Genomic DNA, 21,353 nt, shown 5'->3' with positions numbered 1-21,353 from the left:
TGGTGACTTTCTTGCTGAAATTTCCCTGTTTTTCTCGCACAGTCTTTGTACTGAATTATTCCTCAGCCTCAGTGATTTTGAACGACATTTAAATTACCTCTGCCTGCTCTCTACTGACTTCTTCTTGCTGCTGTCCTCACTCACTCCCACCTTCTACACTTCCCTGTCGCCCTTGCTGTCCACATCCTCCTGAATCCCCCGGACTATTTAAATTCACTCTCTGTGCTATGAAAATTATCCTCAGCTCAATGTCCAGCATCCATTCTGGCTTCCAACTCCCCTTCCTGACCATTCAGCTGCTATGATGCTAATACCCCCAGTTTTGATGGCTAATCCTTCACAATCTCCCATCCTTGGCACTTCCCTGGTACAATACTCACCTTTGTTTCTTCATATTTGCGGTCTTGACCACAGTTGGTGCACACCTGGCCTGGTCATCCAATCTGGCCATGGTCAGATCTGGTTCAGTCAGTCATGTCCTTAATTATACCTTTGAAGTTTCACAGTGATATTTAATGTTTCATAAGCTTCTTTATTTACCATTTATTTAAAATTGTAGGTTGCAGTGCTCAACAGCCAGGATAACCTGGTCCAACTGCTGTTGAAAAATGGGGCCGATCCTTCTGTAACAAATGAGGTATTACAATAGAGTCATGTACATGCTTTAAATAAACAGCCTCTCTTGGGAAGCGGGATTACATGAAATGAGACTGAATATTGATTTTCTATGGGCCTTCTGGTACACTCCTGCCATTAAATCAATTGAGAGTGCAGCAAAACACCCCAGAAATAGAAAGAAATAAAACAGAAAATGCTGGGAATTCTCAGCAGATTAGGCAGCATCTGTGGAGAGAGAAAAACAGAGTTAATGGGCTCAATTTTGTCAAGGAGAATCAAGTCCCGCCACTGGGGCTGAAAGTAGGAGACAACTCCGCAACGGTGGGTGGTGACCCCCTGGTGTGGCATTTTACCACCGGCTGTCCAATTGAGGATGTGACCCGCCTCCCAGAACTGCTGGCCCAATCAGAGAGCCTGCAACTCAGCAGCCTTGGTAGGCCCAGCACTAGTGTTGATCAACGCTGAGGATACAGGACAAGGAAAAGGGCACCTCCAAATCGAGCCGCAGTCAAAGGGGAGGTAAGTTGCTTTGAGCAAGCCCAATCCAGGCAGGCAGGCCCCGGTGATTTGGGTGGGGAGGGGGCGTATAACAGTGGTGGCACCTCAGCTGTGGGGGTGGCCATTACTACCGGGGGGCTGCTCCATGGGTCATGGAGCGGCCTTTATAGAGGAGACCACATTGTGAGCAGTGAATACTAAATTGAAAGAAGTGTAAGTAAATTACTATTTCATCTGCAAGGAGCATTTCAGCCCTGGACGGTGGGAAAGGAGAAAGTAAAAGGGAAAGTGTTGCATCTCCTACGCTTGCATTGGAAGGGGCCATGGGAAGGGTGGGGTTGTTGGGGGTGGATTAGGGTGTCACAGAGGGACATGCTGAAAGGGGAGGGGAGGGGAAGATGTGTTTGGTGGTGGCATCACGCTGGAGATAGGGGAATTGGGGGGAGAGTAGTCCATTGATTATGGACGCTGGTGATGTGGAAAGTGAGGACAAGGAGAACTCTAACATGGTTCTGGGAGGGAGGAGAAAGGGTTAAAACAGAAGTGCGGGAAATTGAATGGTGAAAGGGAATCCTCGATTGAGGAAAAAGTAAGACATATCAGAAGCACTGGTATGGAAGATGGCATTGTCAGAATAGATGTGATGGAGACAGAGAAACTAGGAGAGTGGAATAGAGCCCTTACAGGAAACGGGGTGGAAGGAAATGTCGTCAAGGTAGCTGTGGCAGTCAGTAGGCTTAGAGTGGATATTGGCCAATGACCTATCCCCAAAAATGGAGACAAAGTGGTTGAGGAAGGGAAGAGTCGGAGATGGACCATGTCCAGGTGAGGGAAGCATATAAATCAGAAACAAAGTTGTTTAAATTTTCCAGTTTGGGGCATAACCAGGAAACGGCACAGATACAGTCATCAATGTACCAGAGAAAGAGGTGAGGAAGGAGAACTGAGTAGGATTGGAATAAAAAATGTTCCACATATCCCACAAAAGGGTAGACATACACGTTCTCATGGCTACACCTTTTATTTGTAGGAGGCGAGTGGTGTCAAAGGAGAAGTTGTTAAATGTGAGAATGAGTTCTGTCAGGCAGAAGAGTATGGTGGTGAATGGGGACTGGTTGGGTCTCTATTCAAGGAAGAAGCAGAAAGCTCTCACGTCATTTTGATGGGGGTTGGAGGTGTAGAGGGATTGAATATCCATTGTGAAAAGGAGATGGTTAGGGCCAGGAAACTGGAAACTGTTAAAGAGGTGGAGGGTATTGGAAGAGTTGCAGATGTAGGTGGGAAGAAACTGGACAAGGGGAGAAAAAATTGAGTTGAGATGGGGAAAAATAATCAGATCTACGGGGCAGGACTAGGTTTAAACAATGGGTCTACTAGGGAGTCCTGTTTGTGGATCATGGGAAGGAAGTAGAAGCAGGCTGTATTGGGTTGGTCAATTTCCAATACATATTGAATAACTGTGGAGAGCCGGCATGAACTCAGTGGGCCGAATGGACTTCTTCTGTGCCGTAAATGGCACTATGACTATGAAATTGGAGGCAATAGAGAGGTCTCCAGAGGAGATGAGGTCAGTGTCTTGGAAGTGATGGCTTGATGTTTGGTGGTGGGGTCATGGTCTAGAGGAGGAGGAGGTGTCATAGAGTTGGCGTTCTGCCTCCACGAGGTAGAGGCCAGTTCACCAAGCAGCAACAGGCGCCACCCTCATCAGCAGATTTAATGACAATGTTAGGGTTGGACCTGAAAGAACAGAGCGCTGCAAGTTCAGAGGGAAGTATTGGAGTGAGGGGAGCAGAGAAATTGAGATGGCTGATGCCACTACAGCAGTTCTCAATGAAAAGATCTAGAGAGGGTAAGAGGCCAGAGGAGGGGTCCAGGTGGAAGGAAAATTCTGAAGATAGGAAAAAATGTTCACTGTGTGGGGCAAGACTCCTAGCCAAAAGGTTAGTGTGGTGGCAGCTGTTGATGATTATTCTGCTTTTCCCATTTACACCTCCTCCAGACCCATCTCTTGTTTCTTTACTTATCCAAATATCTTCTCCTTTTGCCTTGCACCACCATCTCTTTTGGCATTTAATCTCTCTTGCCTTACACCCTATCACAGACCTTTCCTTTTGTTCTTTCCCCCCCTCTGCCTTTTCCCTGTTTCTGGACTTGCTTAAAACATGCTACATGTCCTAACTTTTTCCAGTTCTGATGAGAGATCATCGACCTGAAACAGTAACTCTTTCTCTCTCCACTGATGCTGCCTGACATGCTGAATATTTCTAGCATTTTCTATTTTTATATCAGATTTCCAGCAGCGAGAGTATTTTGCTTTTGCACCTAGGAAATAGGTTGAGATCAGGTCAAAGCCTCCTTTGTCAGTTTCTATGAAGCCTAGTTGGGGCAGAATTTTCATCCCCTGCATCAATAGGGATGTGGCCAGTGGAAGGGGACTTCCAGCCTACATTTCCCTGGCCCTGGGTGGGAATCCACTTGTGGGCTGGTATTCTGGATGAGTAGATTGGCTTGCAGGGCAGCAGATGTGGAACCCAACTTTGGGTGCAGGCTTGGCACCTGGGTGGATTACCAAAGGTTTAGCAGAATGTTTAAGTCTTTTCGGTTCCTTTATAAGGGGTTGATAGGTGCTCTGTTTGGCAGTGGTGGTGGCATGCCCACAGGTAGTGTGGACATTTGCCCCACTCACTTCTTCTGGTGTTCTCCCATAGTGACATGGTTGTCTACAGGCCATATTTAAATTAGGGAGCCTCCCATTTGTGCTGTATTCTCTGGCCAATTCACCAGCTGAGGCTCCTGATGGACTTATGCTGTGTTGCCGGCTCTGTGGATTTTGGCCCTTGAGTGTTTTAGTTTTTAAAATTGTCTAATTTGCCAGTATTCTTAAATTTCAGTATTTTTGTATTTTTTAAAATTCAAGAGGGGAAACACTCATTCCCTATCCTTTGCTTGTGATTGCATCCAGTATGACATTAGATATATGTTAAATTCCTCAGCCAGGAATTGATGTGGTCAATCAGCTTTCATTATCCAAATACTCAGTTATTAAAATGTTATTTTTGTTGTATGGTTTTGAAATATATAACAGTAACAATTAATAGCTTACTTTATTTGGGCAAGTTTTTTTCATAATGCCCAAAAACATCAATACAGACTTCAGTTTTTTAAAAGTATAAACAGCATACATGTTCTCTAAAATCTGAATCGGTTGCATAATGTACATTAATACAGTAGGCTAGGAATGGCATCTATAGAAAAAGTGTCAATATGACAGTGAGTTTTTAGACCTACAGATCTTTATATATCTCTCTCTGTTTGATTCCAGTATGGCACGAGTATCCTTGAAATGGCCAAATCCTTTAGCACAGAGGTATTTTGTATTTTATTGATTCCATGATGGATCAGTATCTTATTTACAGAATAGTTGCTAATTTTTGCTTTTATGTAATGATGTACTGTTTATACTCAATTCTACAGAATGTGATCAGTCTGCTTGAAGAGTGTGGAAGATAATGAGAATTTACAAGATGAAGGGAGACTCAGAAAGTACAGAGATTGCCTTTGGCCAAGGTCAAAGGCAAATTAATTCCAATCACTTTTTACTCACTGACTAAATTACTTCTCAAGCTGGAAATCTTCGTGGGAATAAGTTATTAGTGTTAAAATGTCTGAACATTTTTCAGGAGTTCCTGTATTTTTTTTGTGAGGATGCAAATCTTTTATTTTTCTACATGTCTGTCTGGGCTACACATCAGTTGTCCGTGAAGCATTGGACAGGAGTGCCCGCCTTCTGCCAGTGCTGTCTTGAAGCAGGCTGTTAGGAGGCTTTTAACAGTGGCCTGGAATGCATCTGCCTCTAACCATCCCTTTAGCTAATGCTCCAACATAGTGCACCAGTGCTTTTAGCCATATTAAACAAGGTGCTTCTCACAATTGTTATGTATTGTAAAAGCATTTGTGTCTTGTATTTTTAAAATTAAGGATTGTGGTCTGGATTTTAGTAGGAAGTAGAAAATAAGATCAGAGACAATTTTAGTTGAGTGTTAAATGATATTTAAAAAGACGGTGTGGAGCAGATTATCAGTTGACAGAGAAACAGATATAAATTTAAATACAGTTTCAAATAAATTAGGACATTTTATACTGAGTGCATTTGGTGACAATGTCATCCAGCGTTAATGATACATATATGTGAATTAGTGCTCTCCTCTCAGTTTTAATATGTTGACTGACCCACTGTGCAGTTCCAGCATTGTTCTTATTTCAGATTTGCAGCAGTCGTAGTTTGTTTTTTAATTCTACATTTTAATCAAGATTCTGTATATAGAATTCAGAAACAGCTATGTACCTTATTGTAGGATTCAGCATACAGAACACATAAAAGAACGAAGCATCTTATTCTATTTATGGTTCAGTATACTGAGGATAAAGGGCTGAGTTTTCTTTTGCAATGAGATTTGTTCTATAGGAGGTATGAAAGGCTAAGTACTTCACCTATATACCTTCTTGATGCTCTATCTAAAAGCTGTAAATAAAGATTGCAATTACATTTCAGTAGTGATACAGAGCTACTTCCCTGTAGTTGATTGTATTCCAACAGGTTGTTATCAGGCTGGTTTAAAGATCAAACTCTGCTGTTAGATTTGTAAGGCTGTTTGAAAGTCAAAATAAAAAGGACAGTGTTGGCTTATGACTAACACCTCCCAATTTCAGCTATATATTAAGCAGGTTGCTGTATATAAGGAAAGTTGAAACATTCTTGGCTTCCTTCTTTATCTCACAGGATCATTCTAAATGCTCTTTAAGGAACAAGATGGTGGCAAACACTCAAATTTTTACATATGATAAGTGGAAATATCAATAAATATTTCATAAATATAACTCGCATATGGAAGAAGAGATTCTTGTAGTACCTCCTTTCTAACACTGTTATAATTTCACACAGTTAATAATTGAATAAATGTAAGTGTTCTTTATTTTGGTATAAACTTACTAGTGTGGTCGCAAAAGATTAAAATATGATGTACAAAATAACTAGTGACACAAGGGAATTATTTGAACACAGAGTTTAGTGAATAATGGACAGTTCACAAGCATAATCTTGAATCAATGGCAAAGGAAAACAAACTGCAGAGTGTGTTCCTGTAAAACCTAAAACATACAACAAACTTGAACAAGCTTAAATGGAATGTTACATACATTTCATTTAAAAAGAAGAGCTCTGAGTGGCTAGCTGACCTTCTAGTATATGTAAATGCTACAAAAATGTGAGTATAGTTTAATCAATAAACTACATCTGACACTAATAACAAGTTTGGAATTTTTAAAAATCATTTTACAAAATGGCTGACCTGAAAAGGAAACAATGCAGTGATTTGATTTACGTGAATTCTGTGAATCAGTCCAATCTGAGCTGAATTCCTCATCCGAATCTGAATTTTTTTAAATTCCTGCTGCTTAAGAGTAATAGCACATTGTGTTTATTGGTGCCCTAGTAACTTTAGAGCAAATACATTTATTCTGCTTAGTTGCAATTAGGCAGAATGTTTTCACTGAAAATGATCACAATTATGACACTCAGAGAATTTTTCCTTTAAGAAAATTCAGCTACTGTAAAAGTGTCTACCACAGTGCACTGCATTGTAATAAATATTCAACATAAATTAATAATTTACACGTACCTGAGCAAGTACACAGCACCATAAGGAGCCACAGCACCAAAAACAGGAGCTCAGAATCCCTTTATCTATCAGTTCTATTATAGTACACAAAATGTATTAAGCACCAACTAATTTGATCACAACCTTTGGTGGTGTGAGGTTACCTCTTATTTACAGTATAAGGTTGCATTTCAAACAATTGGTTCAACCACAATTAACACATGCAGCACTTCAGTTAAATTAAAATGCCTAACCATGTGGTTTCATAAGTCACACAGAAATATGATCGATATTATGAATACCGTGGATGTCCTGCTGTCATACAACACTTATACAATGAGCAGATCTGATTACATAATACACAAGGGCATTATGTCCATGTGGTATCTTGTTTATACAGTGAAGGCACTAATATATTTTGGTGCTTTACTGTCTGAATAATTTGCTCTGATGACGTATTAGTTTAAAAAATTGGAATAAAATGCATTTTTAGTGTGGAAGCAGATGTTACACCAAAAAAGCCAGTGATGTGGTACAATGAAGCCACTACAACATGTTGCAAAGATTCGTTGTGGTACCATGAGATATTAATGATAATGGGGTGGCAGGACCACTTTCACTGTATAAAACATATTGATATACCAGCATCTCTCAACAACATATATATAAAGATTATTTCCTCTTCCTCTAGTTAGGTGAAAGGAACAGCTTGGCAGTCACATATACCTTGCTATCCTTCGCCCATGTAAGTCAAGAAATGCTGGCATAGCTATGGATATATAAGAGAACCATTCCTACTAGCACTGCTGGTTAATAAGAGGACTAACTCCATTTAGAATTCTCATATAGTGCAAACATGTTTGGTCAGTTGCTGGCAGGTAAAGTTCTTCCATCATTCACTATCAACAACGTTGGTTAATTTTACTATACTGCTGGGGCTTCTTGGGTGCTGGTCTGAAAGAAAGATGAAGACTATAATCAAATGAAGTTAGATAGAGTTAATCACAGTTTCTTTATGTATTTTTTTCATCCGGAAGATATGATATTGAATACTACTCAATGTGTATTTGTATGACATCTGTCTTTCTGCTATTTTAGCATAAATCTTAATTCAGTTTAAATGGGTTAGTGGTGCCAAAAAAACTTGCATTTACATAATGCATTTGAAACAGATAATTGTCTTACGGCAATTCATAAGAGTGTAATCAGACAAAAATTGACACTAGGCCAAAAGATTAGGTCAAGTAACTAAAAATGTGGTCAAAGATGCATGTACTAAGGAGTGTCTTAGAGGAAGACAGTAGGGTGAAAAGGTTTATGGAGGGGATTCCAGAATGTCAGGCCTAGATGGCTGAAGGCACGGCCACCGATGTGAGATGCAGGAAGTGGGGAATGTATAAGAGGACAGAGTTGGAGGAATGCTCAGTCCTCTAGAGGGTTATAGGGCTGGAGCAGGTTATAGAGAGAGACTGAGGAGTGAGGCCATGACGTGAACAGGAGGATGAGAATTTTAAAATGACTGGGCATGTCCTGCCCCACCAGCAGGACAGATCTCCCAAACATAGGGGCACAATGATATAGAATTGGGTGAGATTGGTCGTGGGATTCCTCAACACTGATGTCTCATGGCTTCAGGTCAAACACAGGCATAGAATCCTTCAGACAATACTATTGTCACCCTTTCTTAACTGGTGAATCAGTATTCCCATATGTTCAACATCACTTGGAGGAAGCAGTGAGGGTAGTATGGACACAGAATGTACTTTGGTGGGGGACTTCAATGTCTTATCACTTAGTAGATTAGTAGTTCCCACAAAGTGCTCTGGGCCATCAGCAGCAGCAGCAGAATCATGGTCAGCTGTGTTTCAATTGGTAGCACTCTAGCCTCTGAGTCAGAAGGTTTTGGATTCAGGTTCAAATTCAGAGACTTGAACACAAAAGTCTAGGCTGACACTTCAATGCAGTGAAGTCATATTATTTATGGCACAGGAGAAGGCCATTTGGCCTATCATACTGAGGGAGGCATTGTCAAAGGCATCCACTTTTGGATGAGACATTAAACTGAGGCCCCATCTGCTTTCTCTGGTAGCTGTGAAAGATCCCATGCCACAATTTTGAAGAAGAGCAGGAGAGTTATCCCTGGTGACTTGGCCAATATTTATCTTGCAATCAACATCAAAACAGATTATCCAGTCATTATCATGTTGCTATTTGTGGGAGCTTGTTGTGTGCAAATTGGTTGCCACGTTTCCTACATTACAACAGCGACTACACTTCAAAAGCACTTCATTGGCCAGAAGGCACTTTGGGATATCCTGAGGATGTGAAGGGTACTATATAAATACAAATCTTTCTTTTTCCTTTTCATTTCCACAATCTGTAACCTCATAGTCCAACATACCTCTCACTGCTCCATCACCATCAAGCCAGGTGATCAACTGTAGTTCAATGAGAAGCATGAAGAGCATGCCAAGAACAGTACTAGGCACACCGACATACTTGAAAACAAGACGCCAACTTGACAAGCTACGGCACAGGACTACATGCATACTAAATATCTAAATTAGCATGCAAGAGACACAGCTAAGTGACCCAACAAACAACAGATCAATTCAAAACTCTTCAGCCCTATCACCCACGTGACTGGTGGTGGACAATTAGGCAACTTATGGGAGAAGGAGTCTCCATGAACATCCCATTCTTGATGACTACAGAGCCCACACTTGGATGCAAAAGATGAGGCTGAAGTGTTTGCAACTATGTTCATCCAGAAGTGCCAAGTGGACAATCCTCAGGTTTCTCCTGAGGCCTGCACCATCACAGATTAATCACAATTAATTCAATGTGACATCAAGAAACAGCTGACTGCACTGAACACAGAAAAGGCTACATCCTGGCTGTTGTGTTGAAGACACGCGCTCCACAACTAGCAGTCACTCAGCAAGCTGTTCAATTACTGCTACAACAATGGGATCTACCCAACAATGTGGGAAATTGCCCAGCTGTATCCTGGCCACAAAAAGCAGGACAAATCCAACTTGGGCAATTACTGCCCTATCAGCAATTACTCACCAATAACTCATTCAATGATATTCAGTTTAAATTTTACAAGGACCACTCAGCTCTGAACTTCATTATTGCCTCAGTCCAAACATGGACAGAAGCAGTATTCCAGAATCACCGCCCTTGACATCAATGCAGTATTTGATCAAGTGTAGCACCAAGCAGACCTAGAAAAACTGATGTCAATGGGGATCATGGAGTAAATCACCAGTGTCTGGAATCATATCTGGCCCAAAGGAAGATGATTGTGGTTGCTGGAGGCTGATCGTCTCAGCCCAAGAACATTACTGAAGGAATTCCACAGCTGTGGCTCAGTTGGCAACACTCTCAGCTCTAAGTTGTAAGGTTTTGGGTGCAATCCCCACTCCAGGGGCTGAATTTTATCAGTGCGTCACACTCCACGGTGGCGCTCTTTGAAGTCGGCGGCCTTCCGACACGGAAGCGCCGCCACAGAGCCCCCGTGATATTATGTGCGAGGGCTCATTTAACTGGAGGGGGCAGAGTGGCTGCCCCTGACGATGTAGAGGGGGCGGCCATAACATCCCCAGCAACGGCGTCCGGTGCCAGTGCTGGTGCCATTTTTAAAGGGCTTCAAGCTCTTCAGATAAATTAAAATTTTTAAAGCGTTGGCACAACACATTTCATTCAAATAAAACAATGAAAGATGGAGGCCCTTTACCAACCCCCACAATGGTGTTTTTATTGTCTGATGTGATTGAAATTTATTTTGGTCCCAGCACGAATATCAACCCCCCTGCCCCCCCCAACGTCACTTCATTTGCCCTTCAACCCCTTCCTACCATCACCACAGCCAATGATTATTGTTTTTCCTGCTCCCTCCCCCTGCCCTGATAATTTCATTCCTCCCCCTCCCCACCAGTGTCTTGCCTCAGAACTCCGATGATGTGTGAGCTGCGGCCGGTGGCTGTAAAATCGGCGAGGGATGGCCGCTGGGAGCAGGTACGGCATCTCCATTAAAGTAATTTTAATTAAAGTAACGCAAATGAAGGCCCCGCTGCCTAGCGGTGGGGGAGAGGAGGGGGGGCGCACCAAGGCCTCGCCGCTGCCGCTAATATGTGGCGGGGCCTTCTCGGCACCGTGGATCGTGCCAGGCCACTCCCGAAGCATTTTATGGGTCTCCCTGCCACGATCCACAACGTCAAGGGGCTGGTAAAGTCCAGCCCCAAGGCTGGAGGGGTGCTGTCTTTTGAATGAGATGTTAAACTGAGGTCCTATCTGCCTGCACAGGTAAAAGGTCACATGACACTATTTCAAAGAAGAGCAGGAGCCTTTTCCCCAGTGTCTGGGTCAATACTTATCCCTCAATCAACATAACAAACAAAAGATTATATGGTCATTATCACATTGATCTTTGTGGGAGTTTGCTTTGTGCAAATTGGTTGCCACGTTTCCTACATTACAACAGTGACTACACTTTAAAAGTACTTCATTGGCTTTAAAGCACTTTGAGACATCCGGTGGTCATGAAAAGAGCTATATAAATGCAAGTCTTTTTTTTAATCTTCAGCTGCTTCATCAATGACCTGCCCTCCATTATAACATTTGTAGTGGGGTTTTTTGCTGATGATTGCATTGCCCATTCATAATTTCTCAAGTAACGAAGAAATAATGCCTACATGCAGCAAGACCTGGATAATGTTAAGGCTTACGCTAATAAGTGGCAAGTAACATTTGTACCACATAAGTTCCAGGCAAAGATCATCTCAAACAAGAGAGCGCCTAACCACTTCTGATATTCAATGGAATTACCATTGTCATGTCCCCCACCATTAAAATCTTGAGGGCTATTATTGACCAGAAATTCAACCGGATCAGCCACATTAATACTGTGGTTACTAGAGCAGGTCAAAGTTCTGTGGTGAGTGACATAGCCACTGACTCTCCAAAGCCTCTCCACTTTCTTGGATTGGTGCAGCCTCACCAGCACTCAACCTGCATCCTACATTCGGGACCAAGCACTTGATTAGCACCCCATTCACTACTCTGAGTATCCACCTCCTTCATCCCCAGCGTACCACGGCTGCAGGATGTAATATCTACAGGATGCACTGCAGCAAGTCGACAAGGCTCCTTCGAAAGGAACTCCCACACCCATGGCCGCCACTACCTAGAAAGACAGGGGTAGCAATCTGTTCCTATCTACTCTACCCCATCCCTTCATAATTTTAAATGCCTCTATCAAATCACACCATTTACTAGAATCAAGCATACCTAGTCGAAATTATTTATCAATAAACTTCCAAAAATAAATTGTTACAGCAACAACTTGTATTTATGAAGCACTTTTAACATAGTAAAACACCCAATGCACTTCACAGGAGTGTAATCAAACAAAAATTAACCCCATGCTAAAGAAGGAACACTGACCTAGATTTTGCTACAGTGGATCATCTAATGGCATTTGTCGTTAGTTTACTTTCCCATGCAAGTTTAGGCTTTTAAATTTTTTGGGTAACAAGTTTCTGTAAGTGCAAGCTGCTAACTGTGCAGTGAGAGACCTGAGTGAACAAAGCAAGCAACTGTGTGTCTCCTGAACCAATCAGATTGAAGGCTTGTGAATAAACAACGAAGGACTGAGAAGGAAGTGTAAATTAGAGCGGGTGAATTCAATGTCAAATCAGGTATAAAAAGAGAAATAAAGATGGAATAAGAGAGGAGGAACAAGAAAGAGAAAGAAAAAGTACTTTTTCATCCAAAATTTTACATTTTTAAAATTTCCAACAACAATTAATACCTGAAGGAATGAGACTCCACACCTGTACTTGTGAATTTTCAATGACAGAGAGATTGATTGCAGTAATTAACGCTTGTCATTAAAAGGGTACATAGACTTGAAGTGGCAAGACTTAACTTTTTGTAGTGAGTTTAATTCGGATGTACCACACAAATACAGCAATGCCACGCCATTCAATGCATGTCACCGGTGAGGCAGACAGTGAGATGCTGCTTTCATGAAGTTAATGACAGAAGGGTGCAACTTGGGCAGCCGCCCCTCACCTGAAAATGCTGTAAAATGTGCCCATAAATAATGGGGAGTGCCATTCACCTCACTGTTATTTTGAAAGCAATATTTGGCCCAATGGACATGTGACCAAATGCTTGGTCAAAGAGGTAGGCTTTAAAGAGTTATTTAAAGGAGGAGTGAGAGGTGAAGAGGCTTAGGCAGGGAATTTCACGTCTTATGGCCTGGAGGGCTGAAGACATGGCCGAGAATAATGGGGCAAAAGAAGTGAGGGTTGCACAAGAGGCCTAGGTTGCAGGAATGCATATTTCTCAGGGGGGTTGTAGTGCTGAGATAGGGTGGAGCGTGACTATGATAGTTACAACAAGCTATTTGCATTTTAAAAACACGATTGTGAGTTGTAGCACTTCAGAATAAATGAAATAATCTGCTTTCATTGCCAACTTAAATTACATTGAATACTATAGATTTAAGTAGCATGACTCAGTAATAATGTGATATTCCACATCTATCTCCAGAATACAAATCCTAACAGTACAATCAGTGCTCAGGGTAGCTTCCGAGTTCTGTCACTGCATGAAGAATAGGCAGAGGTGGTACCTGATATCTGAAAAAATATGTTTCGACAAAACCTCAATTAATTGCTGTTTCTCTGCTGGTGCGTTCAATTTCTTTGTCTCTTGTTTCTGTCGAACTACAATGCCCATCAGGTCTTAATCAATCTAGGTCTTCAATAAGTGTTCCTAATTCATCTTTGAAATACATTGGTATTAAGCTTTAATTAAAAATGACCTTTTAAAACACAGAAGCATGTCGGTGCTCCAGTGTGCTATACCATGCAGCAATAAGCCACAGGTTCATGCCTGCAATACAAATTCTTCATTTTGGTTGAGTCAGGCATATGTCAAGTAGAGTCTGTATGCTTCTTCACAGGGAGTAATGCAAAATCGACAAGAAAGTCAACTTTAATGAAGCTCCCTGCAGCACACTCAAAAGTAATACAGGTAGATGATTGCAAGCCTCTTGACTGGAGAATGATTTGAGGTAGCAAGTGATCCTAGATGGGAGGGGAGGGAGAAAATAACTCTTTTGAAACCCTAACCATATTAACACTAGTAAACATCACACACAGACAGAAACCAGTCTTAAAAAAAAGAATGCTTCAATCAGATTCAGATCCAAAAAACATACAAGTTGATCTACAATTCCATTGGTTAAATAACAGAATTTCAATAATGTCTGAAGGGTGATATCTATCACCATTGACTTTTATCAGATCTCCAATTTTGGCTTCTGATACGAGTGCATTCCACCATGCTTCATGTAAACCATAGAGCAGCTGTCATTATCATGATGGGTACAATACATATAGAGGATTCATTTGAGGATTCTGAAGGCATACACAAGCTCATCAGTATTGTCTTGGTTTTCTGAAAGTACAACAAATCTATACAATGCTTGTTAGTATGAGTCAGAAGCATACAGGATCTTTTTGCTTTCCGCGACCAAATGTATATCGGTTTAGCTGGTTTTTCATGAGTTTATTTCACTCACTGTCAAGTAAAAGCTGAATTGTGTAAATAACTCACCTGACAGGCTTGATTTGGATCTCAGGGTGTTGCATGGAGGGAGCATTCAGTTGAGATGGCCGGTTTATGGGATTTGCTGGCAAAGGTTTCTGTGGAGGACTACGCATAGAAGTCCCCTGCAATCAACATGAAAAAAATAGTGGCAGTTGCTTGAGATTTGAGTAGATCAGGCTAACCATGTAGAAAAGCAAATAAATGTCTTTATTGTTCATAAATATACAGCTGCAGAAATGCTTGGATTCCTTGCTAAGAAGGAAGTGAGGATTGTACAAGAGGGTCGAGATGAAGACACCCGGGAGGGATGTAGGGTTGGAGGGGGTTACAGAAATAGGGACTGGCAAGATTAAACAAAAATAAGAATTTTAAAATTGAGGTGAACTGGCAGCCAAAGCAAGCTCTGGGTGATGGGTGAGTGGGACCTGGTGCAAATTAGAATACAGTGGAGTTTTGAATGAGCTCAAGCTTATACAGGTTTTTGCTGGCCAGGAGAGCTTTTGGTATAATCAAGTCTGGCGGTAACAAAATCTCGTATGAGGGTTTCAGCAGCAGATGGATTGAAGCAGGAGTGAAAACGGGTGGTATTCTGGAGGTGGAAGTGGGTGGTCTTTGTGATGTAAAGGGTGTGGGCTCGGACTCAGCTCAGGGGCAAATAGGACACCAAGGTTGCAAACAGTCAGGTTCAATCTGGGACAGAGGTCAGAAAGGGGTTGGAATCAGTGGCTAAAAAGAGTTTGTGGTGCAATTGCATCACATTTTATGTGAAAATACTTATGTTAATTAATAGCGCAATATTCATCTTACTTTAAATATACCAACTGAATTTTTTAGCTGTAGTATTGTAGAGAGTTAGTGTTTTTTAACTTTTAAATTATATACATGCTTTTCTGCTGTAGTTTGCCAAATGGTGACAGTTCCAGATATATTACACTCTTGGAATCAGATGTGGTTAGCTGCCATTAATATAAATGGAGGATAATAATCGGTTTTCTGCTGACTAATGACTATAATTGGGAGTGTAAATTACTTGCAATCTGCAAAATGTTCTGTTTGCTGTTCATTTACAAAGTGCCAACATAGTTAATAACAATAATTGCTTCATTCATTATGGTAAATAATAGCATTTTACGTCTTTGGTTTAATCGAACAAGATTATACATGTTCAATCAGGCAAAGAAAAAAAATTGTAATTGTACATGAAAGACCACAAGCCCTTCCCTTCCCCTCTCCCCACACATAATAGAATAAAATCCAATGTTATTTTCTAATAACAGCAACTGTAATATAAATATCATTAACAGGTCCATCAGCATCTGACAAAAAAGAAAAGGTAGGTTACCATTTCAGGGGTAGGTAAGTAACTGCTAACCAGTCATTTTTCTTTTTATGTGCTGACTATTATGTGTATATGCAGCACTTTCTGTTTATATTTCAGGTTTTCAGCCTTTTGCAGATTTCTTTTTATATGACACAAATCATCTTGGGCTCTTTAGAGATCTTCAAACATTTAATTATGCAAATACAAATTTAAATGGAGGTCCAAACATTAGAGTCAGAAAGCTGATGTTGCCATGGCAATATGGCATGCAAGAGCTTTTATGATATTTGTGTGTAGAAGGCAGGGAATGATGCAGTCAGAGATGCAATTGTGTCATCATGTTACTCACTGATGCTACAAATGCATTCTTAAAATTATACTTTATGCAAAGGCCTGCACGTTACAAGTTATGTGTAATACCACATAGCAAAATACAGAGTAGATGAAGCACCTCAACATAGGGGTATGGTAGCATAGTGGTTATGTTAGTGGAATTGTAATCCAGAGGCCTGGACTAATGATTCAGAGACATGGGGCTGAATTTTACCACAGGCTTCGGAACCCCAATGTCGGGGCGAAAAGTGGGTCATGAGCCATCACTTGCCGGCAGTGGGACCAGCTTGGTGATTTTACCACAGGCGGCATCCTAATTGGCTGCCCGTCGGCCCACTGTCTGCTTAAGAATGGTAGGCAGGCTCCTGATGCTGCTGGCCCACTCTGAAACCTCAGCAGCGCCACCAGCAGAGGTGGGTGTTGCTGAGGCAGCTAGGAGATTTCAGGTCAATACATTAAAAAAAAATTCAGAGGGCTAAGGGTTGGAGAGGAACCACCACCCAACCCACTCCCAGGGGATCGCTGGGGCCGTGGGGGCTGCCTTTTCTGTGGTTGCGTGTAGCTCTGATGGCCCCGGGGGCTGTCGCAAGGAGGATGACTCCATGAAGCTGGCGGCCTCCCCAAACTGTGGGGGGTTGCTCTGCTATTGGCAAGATGTCAGCGGCCTCACAAAATGATTCTCAATAGGTTCTTTAATTATGTAAAGCAGCTGCCCGTGGAGTGGGCAGCCAATCCATCTTGCAGCCCGCCGCTGTTGTCATGCGCAAGGAGGGAACAATGATGAAATATGAAATAAACTGGAGGAATTATGAAATAAAAGTAAACTGCTGAACTAAGCTACAAGAAAATGTACACTTTGCTACCCAGCAACATGAAGGGCGAGGTCAGGGGATCCCCTCCTGTACTGCCAATCAACATGCTTGTCTGTTGAAGATGGGACCATTATTAACGTCTGGAATTGCCTTGAGGAGGCACATTGACATGTAAAACAGCCCATTCCATGCTAACGACTCCTATCAGCAGAAATTGGGCTAGCAAAGGCTTTTGCAGACAGACTGACTCCGAAGGCAAGGCTAAAACTCTAGTTGTGAAATAGCACGTATTTATCAAAATGGACCACATTCAGATGCATTATGTTACAATGGTCCCCACATCCTGGGACATTGTATGAACATCACAGGGGACAGCGTTTTGATTCACCTGACTAAAACCAAAACCTGATATATTTTTACTTTAAAGGAAGTAACTGCTCTGGGAGAAGGTGTCAGAAAGCCATTCTAACCAGAGAAACTGTGAATTCGATCCAGCTAAGCAATAAGCCGTGCTAGCATCACCTTTACTCATCAGAAGCAGAGACCACAAAGGCGACCTGAAAAACTCCCCATCTGAGAAATTGAACCAGGACTCCACCATCAACTTTGGACTGAGTTTTAACTAAAGGAGTCTGTGATGCTTCATCAATTCCGAAACAAGAAACACCAGGCCTGCAACACCATTATAAAATTTTAAACAATGAACTCTACTCTCTATCTTTTCTTGTGTGTGTGTATGTTTGTGAATGTGTGAGTGGGTGAGGTTATGAACATATCCAGGTATTATTTAAATAAATAGTTATCTTTTTAAATCTGTGAGAAAACCTGTCGTTTGTCTGTTTATTTGACCCATAAATACTCAGGGACTAAAACACTATGTTAAAAACATTATATGTGGTCAGTTGAGAGTGAAAGTGGAAGCCACCCACAACATGGGCTGGATTTTGTTCCCAGCCTGACGTCGGGTTCCGTGACCGGGGAGAGCTGGGATATTGGAGCGGCAGCGGCCCACCACAGAGCCCGACGCTGGGATTGCCGGGATCAGTCTTCCCAGCGGTGCGGAAGCTCTGTGGTGGCACCGCTGCCACACTGCGGCGGGACCATGCTTTAAATATTGAAATTACCTGTTTGCAGACATTTTAATGGAATTTGCCATGATCCTCCCAGCTGTTTCCAATCTTCAGCTCGACGTGTGGCACTCATGTGCCTTCACGTTCCCGTCCTTGAAAAGCTGGTGCTACCAAGGGAAGAGTCCTCAGTGCCTGCAAAGGTTGGTAGGTAATACCAGACCCATCTGATTTACCAATATCCTTTAGGATATTGCTGTCCTTACCCAGTCTAACCTATATGTGGCTCCAGACCAACAACAACAATGTGATTGACTCTAACTGACCTCTGAAATGGAGCAAGCCACTGCCACCTTCTGAAGAACAATTAGGGATGAGCAACACCCACATCCCATGAGTTAATTAAAAAAAGATCAGCACTACTGTTACCCATAGAGCTGTGTTTATGTTGGTTTTCACATCCGAGTGTATTGCAGCCACCTAAAACCCTAAAATAAGAGCAAAATACTGTGGATGCTGGATCTCTGAAATGAGAACAGAAAGTGCCGGAAATACTCAGCAGATCTGGCAGCATCTGTGGAGAGAGAAACAGAGTTAATGTTTCAGGTCCGTGACCCTTCATCAGAACTGGCAAAAGTTAGAAATGTTAACAGGCTTTGAGCAAGTGAAAGGGGAGAGGGGGAAAGAAGAACAAGAGGGAAGGTCTGTGATAGGAATGGAGGGCAAGAGAGATTAAATGACAGAGATGTCATGGAACAGAATGCAAATGAAGTCTAAATAGTTGTAGTAAAAGACAAAGCATGAGTGCAGGAGAGTGCTAATTGCAGAATAATGAACAGCTCTGTCTAAAAGCAAGAACATGAAAAATAAGTTTAAGACTGGCACATGGTTAAAAAATAAATAATTAAAACATGAAAATACATAAAAATTAAAATAATAAATAAATAAAATATAAAATAATGGGGCTCATGGTCTGAAATTATTGAACGCAATATTGAGTCCAGAAGGCTGTAGAGTGACTAATTGGAAGATGAGGTGCTGTTCCTCAAGCTGTGTTGAGCTTTAGTGGAACACTGCAGCGGGCTGAGGACAGAAATGTGCGCATGAGAGCAGGGTGGTGAATTAAAATGGCAAGCAGCTGGAAGCTCAGAATTTACTTGTACTTCTTTCAGTTTAATATACTTTATTCACTGCTCACAATGCGGTCTCCTCTACACTGGGGAGACCAAACACAGATTGGGTGACCGCTTTGCAGAACACCTTCACTTGGTCCGCAAGCATGACCCTGAGCTTCCAGTTGCTTGCCATTTTAATTCATCTCTGTCATTTAATCTCTCTCCCCCCACTGTCCTATCACAGACCTTCCCTTTTGTTCTTCTTCCCCCGTCCCCCCTTTCACTTGCTCAAAGACTGTTACATTTCTAACTTTTGCCAGTTCTGATGAAGGGTCATGGACCTGAAATATTAACTCTGTTTCTCTCTACATATATGCTGCCAGACCTGCTAAGTATTTCTGGCACTTTCTGTTCACCTAAAACCCTAGTTGGTTTTGTGAATTCTGACAACTTTATTTTCAGGTTACATACAGCTGTATGGGACACAGGGATCAGGAGCAGCAGCAGTTTTCAAAGTAGTTTGCGCCTTGGTCTTACGGAAACTGCAACTTACTGAAATTTCCTAATTTAGCAAAATCCATTGAAAGGGAAACAAAAGCTAACCTTACACCAGAGCACCTCTAAAGAAAAAAGCCTCATTTAAATCTAATTGGAATTTGAATTCCAGATTTCCTCTGGAGTAAAAGAACCACAGCTGTTCATTGTACAAAGGGTTTCAGCAGCCCTCTTATCCTGTACTACTTTCCTTCTCTTTGTCCCACTGATAAATATTTCAAAATCACTCAATACATTCTCAGAAACAAGATTTTTTCTCTGCCTTCTTCAGACTTTTATCAAACATGACCACAGCTTAAAGATTGTAACAAAAACATTACATAAAATATTGATTTGTAATTTTAAAGTGACAGGAGTGCACCAGCTATAGCATGTCCACATGAGTTCTCCAAAGCAAAGATGGCAGGAGCTGCAGATCATGGGCGGAGGTGGGGGAGGAAATTCATTGAGGCTTCTCCTGCTCTGTCACTGTAACTTTGGCAGACCTTTAGCAGACAGTCTGGATGTCAACAGCTACCACTGTTATCTCAAATCAGTTTGGTAAATCTATTTCAATGAAAACAATCATAAGCCAGCTTGAAGCTCTTGGAAATGCTGTTTTACCTATATTTAGTATTGTCACAGAATGCTTTATTTGGAAGATAACTTTATGGCAAATAATACAGAAATAGTGACATGTCTGGCAGTAATTAGACATTCAGTGAAGTTTGAGAGCTGGCTTGGCTTCCACAAATGAAATAGTAATAACTTTTGATGAATAATGAAATAGCGAGTAATTAAAATAGCAAAGTTAATTTCATCTTCGCATGTCTCTTAAGACTGTTGTGCATAAATATTAATAGTCTGAATAGTCACAAATTACTGTGAAAAAGGACAAAATTGCTATTAAATGTTGCAGAAACATCTGATAGACAGTTCTTTTCAAGTATTAGACTTCTCTTGAATTTTTCAGCATGTGGTGTCATTTTAGAACTCAGCAGGACACAGAATAAGTGCATACCTGTGGATTTCTGAAGGAAGGGTTGGCTGGCAGAGGTCTGCTTGGCACTCCAGAATTTGACTCCACGCTGTGGTTCAGTGGTGGCAGGACCCTTTGAGGTGTCAGGGAAAAGTGCAAATTTGCTCTAACTACTGAATTCGGCAGTGGATTACTAATATGAACCGGCTGGTAACGGGGTGGTCCTCGCATGGGTTGATCTCGCACATTAGTGGGTGGGAATGAGCTGGCAGGCTGCAGATTGTCTGTCTGCTGAAATAAATACACAACAAAATTAACTGTAATAAAACTTGTGCTGAGGACATATTATTATTATGCAATACTGCTCCTGAGGTCATATTAGTTAGGTATCATATGAAACTTTTGTTAAGGAGTTATTAATTAGTTGTTGAGTAAATCATTAATAGAGGGCATATTTTTGACAAGAAACAAATGCTCACCACTGTTTAAACACATAATAGCTACAAAATTCAGCTCTGTAGCACACAACAGGAGCCGGGTGACAAAAGGAATGGCGGGGGGAGGGGGGTCCGGTTCCATTGACTTCTGGCATGGTGCACACCGAACACTATGTTTTGCAGGGAAATAGCATGGGCATCCCATGCATGCATCGAAAGAATCCAAGCGGGCAGATTGTGATTCCAGTCAGTGTCTAATATTGATTTGGTGCCTGACCTGCCATTTTGGACATCTCCTGTTAATATCCTCTCGTAAACATGCACATCTGAACAGAAGGAGCCATCCCACCAAC

The 21,353-nt window shown here is 41.6% G+C and overlaps 2 protein-coding genes across 5 annotated transcripts in view; one reads left to right on the top strand and one right to left on the bottom strand.

Annotated features, from left to right (window-relative positions):
* Positions 1-6,155, top strand: part of fank1 (fibronectin type III and ankyrin repeat domains 1) — a 62,149-nt gene extending 55,994 nt beyond the window's left edge. Inside the window, exons 9-11 of the mRNA XM_068052749.1 lie at positions 560-637; positions 4,439-4,483; positions 4,591-6,155. Coding sequence (XP_067908850.1) covers positions 560-637; positions 4,439-4,483; positions 4,591-4,626 — 159 coding nt within the window. The 3' untranslated portion in view covers positions 4,627-6,155. The remainder of the gene's footprint in view (positions 1-559; positions 638-4,438; positions 4,484-4,590) is intronic.
* Positions 6,156-6,180: 25 nt separating this feature from the next.
* adam12 (ADAM metallopeptidase domain 12) overlaps positions 6,181-21,353 on the bottom strand; it is a 378,401-nt gene continuing 363,228 nt past the window's right edge. For 3 of the 4 annotated variants that reach the window (XM_068052744.1, XM_068052747.1, XM_068052748.1), the window contains 3 exons: positions 20,606-20,854; positions 14,409-14,524; positions 6,181-7,727 (listed from right to left, as the gene is read on the bottom strand). In XM_068052744.1, the coding sequence (XP_067908845.1) occupies positions 7,676-7,727; positions 14,409-14,524; positions 20,606-20,854 (417 nt within the window). In that variant the 3' untranslated portion in view covers positions 6,181-7,675. The remainder of the gene's footprint in view (positions 7,728-14,408; positions 14,525-20,605; positions 20,855-21,353) is intronic. The other variant, XM_068052745.1, reaches the window with a different exon arrangement.

Source organism: Heterodontus francisci, chromosome 20, assembly GCF_036365525.1.
Source record: "Heterodontus francisci isolate sHetFra1 chromosome 20, sHetFra1.hap1, whole genome shotgun sequence".
In the NCBI taxonomy this organism is placed as follows: domain Eukaryota; kingdom Metazoa; phylum Chordata; class Chondrichthyes; order Heterodontiformes; family Heterodontidae; genus Heterodontus; species Heterodontus francisci.
The sequence above is the reverse complement of the archived record's forward strand: the minus strand, read 5'-3'. Positions and strand labels throughout refer to the sequence as shown.